The sequence below is a fragment of the Geospiza fortis genome, unplaced genomic scaffold (genome assembly GCF_000277835.1).
Source record: "Geospiza fortis unplaced genomic scaffold, GeoFor_1.0 scaffold224, whole genome shotgun sequence".
In the NCBI taxonomy this organism is placed as follows: Eukaryota; Metazoa; Chordata; class Aves; order Passeriformes; family Thraupidae; genus Geospiza; species Geospiza fortis.
Window position 1 is genome coordinate 23,399 of NW_005054448.1, and position 10,365 is coordinate 33,763.

Here is a 10,365-nt window from a genome sequence, read left to right on the forward strand (position 1 = left end):
CTCGTCTTGCCCGTCCTCCTTCACTTCCCGGCAGAGATGGAGGGAGGGGTGGGGAAGGCAGAGCGCTCAGGGAGCCCGGGGTGGCTCTGCAGAGGACAGGGATGTGTGACAGGGACAGGTTTGAGTTTCCCCAAGGAGGGGAGGCTGCAGCCTCCTTCCCTCCCACCCTGCAGCTTCCCTTTCCCCTCGCAGTGAGGCTGGACAAGCTCTCGGAGGTGGCCAAGGTGAACACGGACGCCATGCGCTTGGCCCAGGAGGAGATCTCCGAGTACCGCCGGCAGCTCCAGGCCAAGACCACCGAGCTGGAAGCCCTCAAAGGGACCCAGGAGTCGCTGGAGAGGCAGAGGCAGGACTCGGAGGAGCGCCATCATGCAGATGTCCTGTCCTACCAGGTGCCCTGGCGCAGTGGGCAGTGGCCCAGGCTGGGGAGGGACCATCCTGCTGCTGGGGAGGGGCAGTGCTGGGACTTCGGCTTCAGGGATGGGAAGGAGTTGTGGGACATGCTCGGGGCTGTGTCAGAACTGGCCTTCCCCACCCCACAGGGATCAGGAACCCAGAGCCTGAGGTGGTGTCTGGGCTGTTGTGTCCCTCAGCCCCCCTGGAGCTGCCCCATGGCTCTGCCTGGCACTGAGCTGCCTGTGAGCATGGTCACAAACGCCATGGAAGTGTGTCCAGACTTTGGGCCACATCCTGTACCCCAGATCTGAAGTGAAGGCTGCCATGGTGGCCTTGGAATGAAGTGCTGTCCCCAAGGTGGTGCCACCAGCCTCCAGCTGGAGTTCAGCTGCTATTGGACTCACCCAAGTCCTAGAAGCATTCCTACAGCATGTCCCTGCTGGAGGCGGTGCTGGGAGCGGGCCAGGGGCTCAGCTGGAGTGCAGCTCCTTGCTCAGGGCATGCAGGGCTCCTGCCAGGTCCCCCAAGGCAGCTGGACACCCTGGGACCACCCTGCCTGTGTCCCCTTCCCTGTGTGTCTGCAGGAGGAGGTGGCTGCAGACGCCTCCGTGAGGACACCTTTCACTGACCAGGGGACAGTTTAGGGGTGCTCTTGTGTCCCCCTGCTCTGGGGACTGTGCCATGTGTCCCCCCCCTCATTATTGCTCTGTCTGCCCACAGGAAACCATCCAGCAGCTTGACAACGAGCTGAGGAACACCAAGTGGGAGATGGCAGCTCAGCTCCGCGAGTATCAGGATCTGCTCAACGTCAAAATGGCCCTGGACATCGAAATTGCTGCCTACAGGTACAGGGGGGCAGGGGAAGGTGTGGGGGGTCTCAGCCAGGTCTGCTCAAGGTCCCTTGTTAACACCTGGGCTCCTTTTGGTGAGCAAATCATCTCACCATGGTGGGCAATGTCCAATTGGGTGACCCAGTGGTGTGTGGAGGGATGGGCAAGGAAACCTGTTCATCCCAAGCCACAGGAGCAGGAGGATCATCCAGGATGGGGCAGGGAGGGAGATGGAGCTGCAGGACATTGCTGGCAGCTCCTGGCCACGGGAGGAGAGGAGAAGCCATCACTGAGTGCCCTGCCCTGGTCTCTCCCTGGCAGAAAGCTCCTGGAAGGGGAGGAGTATCGGCTCGAGACTGGCATTGGGATGCTCTCCTACCCCGAGGTGATCCCCAAACCTCCCAGCATCACCACCAGCATCAAGGTGAAGAGCGAGGAGAAGATCAAGGTGGTGGAAAAATCAGAGAAGGAGACAGTGATTGTGGAGGAGCAGACAGAGGAAATCCAGGTGACCGAGGAGGTCACAGAGGAGGAGGAGGCTGAGAAAGAGGCTGAAGAGGAAAAAGCTGAAGAGAAGGAGGAAGAGGGGGAGGAAGAAGAAGAAGAAGAAGAAGAAGAGGAGAAAGCTGAAGAAGAGGGTGAAAAGGCCAAGTCTCCTGCAAACGAGGAGGCCAAGTCCCCAGAGAAACCTGAGTCCCCCTCAAAGGAGGAGGCCAAGAGCCCAGCAGTCAAGTCCCCTGAAAAGCTCCCATCTCCCTCAAAGGAGGGGGCCAAGACCCCAGTTGTGAAATCCCCAGAAAAGCCTGCAACCCCCTCAAAGGAGGAGGCCAAGAGCCCGGCTGTGAAGTCCCCAGAGAAACCCTCAACCCCATCAAAGGAGGAAGCCAAGACTCCAGCTGTCAAATCCCCTGAAAAGCCATCAAAGCCCTCTAAGGAGGAGGCCAAGACCCCGACAGTGAAGTCCCCAGAGAAACCCACACCTCCCTCAAAGGATGAGGCCAAGACCCCAACAGTGAAATCCCCAGAGAAACCCACACCTCCCTCAAAAGAGGAGGCCAAGACCCCGACTGTCAAGTCCCCAGAGAAACCCCCAGCCCCTTCTAAAGAGGAGGCCAAGCCCCCAGCTGTGAAATCCCCAGAGCCACCTGCAACTCCCTTAAAGGAGGAAGCCAAACCCCCAGCTGTGAAGTCCCCAGAGAAAGCCAAATCTCCCGTGAAGGAGGAGGCCAAGTCTCCACAGAAGGAGGTGGCTCCAGCCAAGGAGCCAAGCCCTGCTCCAAAGGCCCCGGCCAAGGAGGAGCAGCCCAAGGAGGTGAAGGCTCCCTCCAAGCCTGAGGAGGGTAAGAAGGAGGACGCTCCCAAGAAGGACGTCCCAGCCAAGGCAGAGGAGAAACCCAAGGAGAAGGCGGCTGCTGTGCCAGAGCCTCCAGCTCCACAGGCCAAAGAGACCAAGCCAAGCCCCAAACCTGCCGAAGAGGGAAAAGCTGAGGAGGCTCCAGCAAAACCTCAGCAGGAGGTCAGCAAAGCGGCCACCAAGGAGGCTGAAAAGCCAAAGGCTGAGGAGCCCAAGAAGAAAGTAGAAGAACCCAAGAAGGAAAAGGTGGAGGAGCCCAAGAAGGCAGAGGAACCCAAGAAGGAGAAGGCGGAAGAGCCCAAGAAGGAGAAGGCAGAGGAGCCTAAGAAGGTGGAGGAACCCAAGAAAGTGGAGGAACCCAAAGCTAAAGCAAAACCCAAAGATGAGCCCAAAGCCAGTAAGGAACCCCCCAAAGCCGAGGCTCCCTCCAGCAAGGAGGGCACGGCCCCAGAGCCGGGGAAGAAGTGACGGAAGAGTCCCGGGAGCCGCAGGCACCTCCGGGCACGGGTCCCGGCCATGGCTGGGCCCGGGGTGGGAGCCCAGGGACCCCCAGGACCCCCAGGCCAGGCTTTCCCTTAGCAATAGGCCCGTGAGAGCCCCTCGGGTGGGCGATTGCTTCCCTTGCAGAACGTGATATTTGCCGAGCGCCACATTTAAACACTTGAATTATAACCCAGGAGAAGAGGGGGGACCCCCAGGGGGAACCCCACCACCCTTCTCCTCTAAGTGCATTTATTTAATGTATGTGCAATGGATGGATGAGTGCAATGCAGAGCTGTAGCTGCTTGGGGGGGCTGGCGGGGTCCTGCCCTGCCCTGGGGGGTGACAGTCCCTCTGGGCAGAGGTGGGAGAGGCTGGGAGCTGCTGGAATGCTCACAGACACACACAGTGCACCAGGAACCTCAGCCCACTGATCTTTGCTTTCTGTGCAATAACCAAATAAAAGTGCTTACAGAGAAACCCTGGCTCTGCTGGTTTGTCCTGGGATTAGACAGGGAAGGGAGGTGGGAATGTGGGGCTGGGATCTGTCACCCAGGGCTGGGGTGGGTGACACGGGGCTTTCCAGAGGGGAAACACCCCACAGCAGGCACGAGGGCCCTGTGTCCTGAGCATGGAAACAGGGCCAGCCCTGCCATGCCTTCCAAAGGATTTCAGTGTGTTTTTTCCCTTCCTTCTTTTTTTAAAGCCTGGCTCCCAAGGGACTGGGAGAGCCTGGTTTAACCCAAGGGCTGCGGCACAGCCCGGCACTGCAGCACTGCACCGAGGGCAGGGCTGGGGGGAGCAGGAGAGGGGCTCTCAGCCCTGCTGGGGGAGAAATCACTGCCAGGGGAGACACAGAGAGGCTGGGATGAAGGAGGGACAGTGACCTTGGGAGGGGGGATGGAACCCCAGCTCTGCCAGTCTGGGACCCCCACACAGAGTGGTGCAGGGGAGGGGGCACACCCCAACTCCCTGAGGCCAAGCAGGACAAGCCAAGCCAGGATGTCCCACCCCTCTCCTGCCTGTCCCAGGACCCCACTGTGCTCCCCTCCAAGGCCAGGGAGCAGAGAAGCCCCCCAGGATGCAGGGATTGTGCTGAGTGGGATGGCAGCCAGCCGGCAAGGACAGGCTGGGGCTGCAGTGCGGGCTCTGGAAAAGGGCTATTTTTAGCCACCTCAGTTTTTAGCCATCTCAGCTCCCCAGTCCCTGTGGTGGGGAGGGAAGTCAGGAGGCAGGGAGCATCCCTGGAAAGGCTGTCAGAGCCCAGGGCTGGGACACAAGGCTTGCTGCAGCCCTCACAGGTCCCTCATCCCAGCCCCTCAAGGCACCCACACAATTTTTTTCTTTAGCTCAGTTTAATCTCTTTGACTACAAAACCATCAAACAAACCCCAAAATATTGTAAAAGGAGCAGAAACGTCAGGATGGGAACACTCTTGCCACAGAGTGAACGAGTCCCATCCCAGAATGAGGCCCAGGGCTGCTCAGCGATGGCTGAAGAAGCCCTGGGGGTAGTTGAACTTGAAGGGTTTCAGGCGCAGGGGACCCCTGGAAGAGGAGAAGAGGGAGAGGCTGTGACCACAGGGATCAGGAACATCCCATGGCACCCACAGAAAAGGCCCAGCTCTGGGGCTACTATGAGGGCTGATCCCTCTAGGACAGTCTCCCAGGAACAGCAGTGCCACCAGAGTCCCTGGCAGCACCCTCAGCCCCCAGGCAGCTCCCACCTGACCAGACGCAGACACATCTTCTCCTGGGGGAATTCCTTGGGCCCCTCCACGCTGGGATCGTGGGGCTCTGTCTCCAGGTACACGTCCAGCACCATGCACAGGCGCTGCAGCTGGTTGGTGAGCAGCTGGTAGCCGGGTTTGGGCCCCCACAGCTCCTTGTAGTAGACATTGACCTCGCTCTCCATGGCCTGGAAAACAGGGATGAGGTTGGCACAGGCTTGGATCTCTACTCTGCATTCCCAGGAGTGTCCAGCCACCAGCTCAGCCCAACATTCCCTTGTTATGGACACAGAACTGCTGGGGACACCCCCAAAATGCAGCCCCCACCCCACAGTACCCGAATGTTGTCGTCGTTGCTGCTGTTCCTCTCTCCCTTCCAGTTCAGGCACAGGCTGAAGACAGGAGGCAGCGTGGAATAACCAGGGTTCAGCACCACAGCTGCCTGGAGCTTGGCTGAGCAGGAAAAAGGTGTCACTCACAGGGCCTCCAGCCACGTGGGTTACCCATGAGGCTGCCCTGGGATGAGGATTGGGAATTCCCAAGGGAAGGAAAGGTGCCTACCTGTTCCCCTCTCTATCAGGGCCATGTAGTAGAGGTGAGTGTCTTCAGCCAAGCCAGCCTCTATCACATCCTTAGTGTAGGGCAGCTCCTGAGAGGAGAAGGAGGAGTGATGGCTGCAGTGCCACGTGGGAGCTGGAAGGGAGGGATTCAGCCTCGTGCTCAGCACTTACAGCATAATCCTCATAGGGAATGGCAGTCCACTTCACCAGGCGGGAGACGATTTTGGTTGGGAAGAGCTGCTGGCACTCGCTGGACACTGGCACAACGCCGTGCTCTGAAAGCAAGGACAGGGCTGGGGACACTGCTCTGCCACTGTCCTGCAGTGGGGACACTCCCAAAGCAGGACCTGGGCACGATGTTATCCTTCAGCAGCTCCATCAGGTGCCCAGCAGAGCCCAGGCTGTGATCCCATGGGATCCCTGAGCTGTGATCCCACTGGATCCCTGGGCTGTGATCCCACAGGACCCCTGGGCTGTGATCCCACTGGACCCCTGGGCTGTGATCCCACTGGATCCCTGAGCTGTGATCCCACTGGACCCCTGGGCTGTGATCCCACAGGACCCCTGGGCTGTGATCCCACAGGACCCCTGGGCTGTGATCCCACAGGACCCCTGGGCTGCCTGACAGGCACACAACATGCATGGTGTGCAGTTCACCTCCCACCACGTCCCAGATCACCTCCCAGCACTGGGATGGCCATTCCCAAAGAGGTGCTGGGCACTGTGAAGGGCAGAGCCTTCCTCTGCCGCCCAAAATAGAGCAGTTCCTTCATTCTTACAACTCCCAAGGGCTGAGGGAACAACTGAGAATGCTGAGGGTGGCACTGTCACCCATCAAATGTGACATCAGCCAGCTGATGGCTCCTCTCCTGTAATTGCTGTTGTTCCACTCTCCCTGCCAGTTCAGGCACTGGCTGAAGATGGGCAGCAGCTTGGAATAACTGGCATTCAGGACCATGGCCACCTGGAGCTTGGCTGAGCAGGGACAAGATGCTTCCCTGCATGAGGATCCAGCCACTGCACCCCTGCCCTCAGGGAAGGGCACAGAGCCTGGCAGGACCCTGCCACTGCATCCCTGTCCCCATGGAATGGGCAGGACCCTGCCACTGCATCCCTGTCCCCAGGGAAGGGTGGGGAGCCTGGCAGGCCCTGCCACTGTACCCATGTCCCCAAGAAATGGGCAGGGAGCCTGGCAGGACCTTGCTATTACATCCCTGTCCCCACGGAAGGACAGGGAGCCTGGCAGGACCTTGCTACTACATCCCTGTCCCCAGGGAAGGGCTGGGAGCCCAGCACTCACCAAGGGATGCAAATTGCTTGTGCAGGGCCAGGCGGGACTGCAGGCGGCTCCGGAGCAGCTTCACTGTCAGCTCCATGTGGCTGGCACTCAGGGAATTGTCAGCAGCCACCGTGTGCTGTGGGCAGGAGGGATGTCAGGCCAGGAGCCACATCCCCACAGGGACAGGCACCCATCATTCAGGCACTAAAAGGGCTTGGACTATCACATGTGTGACAGGAGATACATCAGCGTGGCCCCACACACAGATCCAGCCCAGCTCAGCCTGTCCCAGCCATGGTTTGGGGGCAGCTGGTGCCAGCAGGGGGACAGGACAGGACCCCAAAGCTCAGCCCAATGTTGTGGGGGAGAGGGGAGGGGTTTGTGCCATGCCTGAGGCTGATCCTTGGGGAAATGCAGGCCACCCAGCTTCTGCACCCACACGTAGGGGTGTCCCAGCTCTGTCACGTAGTCACTCAGGGTCAGGATGCTGTGGGGACAATGAGGAAGGGTCACATCAAGCAGGGAAGATTTGCTGTGCTGGAGCAAGGAACTAATGGCAATGGCCTGGGTGACACTCACCCCACTTTATCGAACTGGAACTGGTTGGCTGGGTTGGGTGTTTTCCTCCCGTGGTCCCCTGGATAGAGGCAGTTGAGGAGGGAGTCTGGGGAGAGCAGGTCCCTGGCAGAAAGAGGAGAGAGGTCAATCAGCAGCAGTCTGGGCTCTTCATCTCTTCATGACCAGGCTCCAAGCCCAGAGAAGGGGATTATGAGCTTCATGAGTTCAAGAGCAGAATGACTTTCCCCTGATTCCACTCCAAAGTGAGAGCTGTCTCCCTGCCTGGAGCAGGATGGAAATCACAGGGCACCAGCTCCTGCTCTTCCAGGAAGCTGCTCCCTCTAGTGCCATGAAATTCCTCACGTCTGACTGTACTCACAGGACTGACCAGGCACAACGGGCTGTAGGATCGGGGGTCTGGCTCAAGGCACAGCCTCCCTGGTTTGGGGTAACACAGCCAAGGGCAGCAGGAGGGAGGGAACACCCTGCACAGGACCTCCAGCAGAGGGTTTGGGGTGTCTGCAGCAAGAAGAGAACCCCAAGAGGATGAGGAGGCTGCATATGGGACAGGCTGGGAGGCAGCACTTGCTCCCAGGCAAGCCCAGATCAGCTTCTCCCACCTCTCTCCCTCCTCAGGCACCTCCTGTGCCAGGGAGAGCCACCAGAGAGCTGGCAGCTCCCTGGGCAGGCTCCCAAAGCTGCCACTTCAGCTTTTCCTCACACCAATCAGGCCCCTGCAGGCTCTGGGGAGCACAGGCAGAAGCAGCTGCATCTATGGAGCTCAGGACAAGGTGACCTCAGGAACAGTCAGGTGAGGGAGCTGCCAGGCTCTGCCTGTGGGAGGGAGGCTCAATGTGTCAGCAGGAGAGACTTTCCCTCAGCTCCTGACAGCTCTGGCACTGCTGAGAGCTTCCCAGAGTCTGGCTTGTCATGGCAGAGGAGAGGGGGAGGAAGGTGCTTGGGCTGTGCAGGGCTCCCAGACCCACAGGGGCAGAGGGGTCCCTGCTTGATGAGCTCTGGGCTGTGTAAGGTTCCTGGATCCCACAGAGTCACTGCCCAATGATCTCCAGGCTCTGCAGGGCTCCCAAATCCCATGGAGTCACTGCCTGGTGATCTCCAGGCTCTGCAAGGCTCCCAAATCCCATGGAGTCACTGCCTGGTGATCTCCAGGCTCTGCAGGGCTCCCAAACCCCATGGAATCACTGCCCAATGATCTCCAGGCTCTGCAGGGCTCCCAAACCCCATGGAATCACTGCCCAATGATCTCCAGGCTCTGCAGGGCTCTAAAATCCCACGAAGTCACTGCCTGGTGATCTCCAGGCTTGCTGCCCACAGGGCTCTACTTACCCAGCACTGATGGCCGTGGTCATCTCCATGGCAGTGGTCACCTTGGCTTTCACTGTCATGACATTGAGGTTCATCAGGTAGTGGAAGGTCAGGTGAAGCACGTTCTCATCTGCCCACACAGAAGGGGTGACATTGGTGCCTGCTCTAGCTCAGAGAAACCCCTCCACACTTCCAGCTCCCCACAAGGTCCCCAGGTGCTGCTGGGGACAGTCCCTGAGCTGCTGTCCCACCCCAGAGCCCCTCACCTTTGCACTTCAGGTCCAGGGTGACAGACAAGGGGTGTCTCTTCAGCATCTCCTTGCGTTTGTCGTCCAGCTGCACACCCAGGGTGGGCCTGCGCCGCTTCTGGGGGGGCAAAACAGCTGTCAGAGCCTTCTCCTGCTCCTCACCAACCCATGGACCTCCCCAGCACACAGCACTTTCCCTCCAGTCCAGCTCCACAATGCCCCAGCACCACGGCCACACTGTCCTGGGGAGGGAGAGGAGCTGGAGACCCTCACTCAGCTCCAGTTCCTGTCATTCCTTCAGCTCCAGGGAATGTCTCCACTCCTGGGAGACAAAGCCAAGGACCTGCTGGCCCAAAAGCTTTCCCACTGCAAGAGGCAGAACTTGGAATCACTGAATCCTTTAGGTTGCAAAAGCCCTCTGAGAGCACCAAGTCCAAGCACCCCTGCAGTACTGCCAAGGCCACCACTGCCCCATGTCCTCCTGTGCTACAACCACATGGCTGTTCAATCCCTCCAGGGATAGGGACTCCCCCACTGCCCTGGGCAGCTGTGCCAGGTTGGACAGCCCTTTCTGTGAAGAAATTTTCCCAGTATCCTCCTCTGGCACGCTCTTGTTCCCCCTCCTCCTGTCCCTGTTCCCTGGAGCACAGCCCGACCCCCCCGGCTGTGCCCTCCTGGCAGGAGCTGTGCAGAGCCACAAGGGCCCCCTGAGCCTCCTTTGCTCCAGGCTGAGCCCCTTCCCAGCTCCGTTCCCTTCTCTGGACATGAGACCCTTCCCTTTACCCTTCCCCACAGAACATCCCCATACACCTGGCTCTGCTGCTGGTGGTGGGAGTGGAGGCCCAGAGCCCCTTCAGGCTTTGCTGCTGGGAGCAACCAGCACCTCCAGTCTCCCCTCAGCATCCAGCAGGGATTATCTGTAGGAGAAACACTTCCTCCAAGGAGTGCTGAACAAGCCCTGGTGCAGAGAACGCTTTTGGCACGGGATGGACACAGATCCCTCCCTGTTGGACACAGCTCCCTGCCCTCAGGCTATTTATACAAAGTGGAGCAGCTCCAGCCGGAGAGCTGCAGGGATGGGACACGAGAGGAGCAGCTCTGTACCCTGCCTGCTCCTGCATTTGGGACACCAGCTGGAAATGGCAGCTCCCTCCTCCCAGGAAAGGTCAGCATCTGCCATCACTGCAGTTCCACACACACTCAGAGCGTGCAGGGGCAGCTCCCAGCCCCAGCCAGCCCCAGCTCTCCCCAGAGCAGGACAGCACTGTCCCTTACCGTGGTTTGCTCCTCCTCTGCGTCAGAATCGCTCTCATCATCTGTGCAGAGAGAGAGGGGTGTCAGCAGGGACCACCCAGGGCTCAGCTCTCCCACCACCAGCAGGACCACCAGGGCTTTTTCCAAGCCCTGACACCCCTCTCCCAACAGAAGCAGGGTCCCAGGAGCTGCAGGCACAGAGGAACAAGTTCCCAGGGCAACACCATAACTCACCCTGTGAGTCCTCAGGTGGTTTATAAAGGGCCTTGGCTTCCTCCACACTCCCTTCAATGGCCACCACCAGCTTCTTATCTGCACAGGAGACAGGAAAACTGAGTTAGCAGTCCCATT

The 10,365-nt window shown here is 59.4% G+C and overlaps 2 protein-coding genes across 4 annotated transcripts in view; one reads left to right on the plus strand and one right to left on the minus strand.

Annotated features, from left to right (window-relative positions):
- Positions 1-3,540, plus strand: part of NEFH (neurofilament heavy) — an 11,531-nt gene extending 7,991 nt beyond the window's left edge. Inside the window, exons 3-5 of the mRNA XM_005427584.3 lie at positions 174-392; positions 1,117-1,241; positions 1,548-3,540. Coding sequence (XP_005427641.2) covers positions 174-392; positions 1,117-1,241; positions 1,548-3,048 — 1,845 coding nt within the window. The 3' untranslated portion in view covers positions 3,049-3,540. The remainder of the gene's footprint in view (positions 1-173; positions 393-1,116; positions 1,242-1,547) is intronic.
- Positions 3,541-4,396: 856 nt separating this feature from the next.
- Positions 4,397-10,365, minus strand: part of THOC5 (THO complex 5) — a 13,392-nt gene continuing 7,423 nt past the window's right edge. For all 3 annotated transcript variants that reach the window (XM_005427585.2, XM_031062465.1, XM_031062464.1), the window contains 12 exons: positions 10,249-10,326; positions 10,036-10,076; positions 8,779-8,878; positions 8,534-8,642; positions 7,208-7,309; positions 7,019-7,115; positions 6,650-6,764; positions 5,521-5,624; positions 5,351-5,438; positions 5,127-5,242; positions 4,787-4,977; positions 4,397-4,607 (listed from right to left, as the gene is read on the minus strand). In XM_005427585.2, the coding sequence (XP_005427642.1) occupies positions 4,544-4,607; positions 4,787-4,977; positions 5,127-5,242; positions 5,351-5,438; positions 5,521-5,624; positions 6,650-6,764; positions 7,019-7,115; positions 7,208-7,309; positions 8,534-8,642; positions 8,779-8,878; positions 10,036-10,076; positions 10,249-10,326 (1,205 nt within the window). In that variant the 3' untranslated portion in view covers positions 4,397-4,543. The remainder of the gene's footprint in view (positions 4,608-4,786; positions 4,978-5,126; positions 5,243-5,350; positions 5,439-5,520; positions 5,625-6,649; positions 6,765-7,018; positions 7,116-7,207; positions 7,310-8,533; positions 8,643-8,778; positions 8,879-10,035; positions 10,077-10,248; positions 10,327-10,365) is intronic.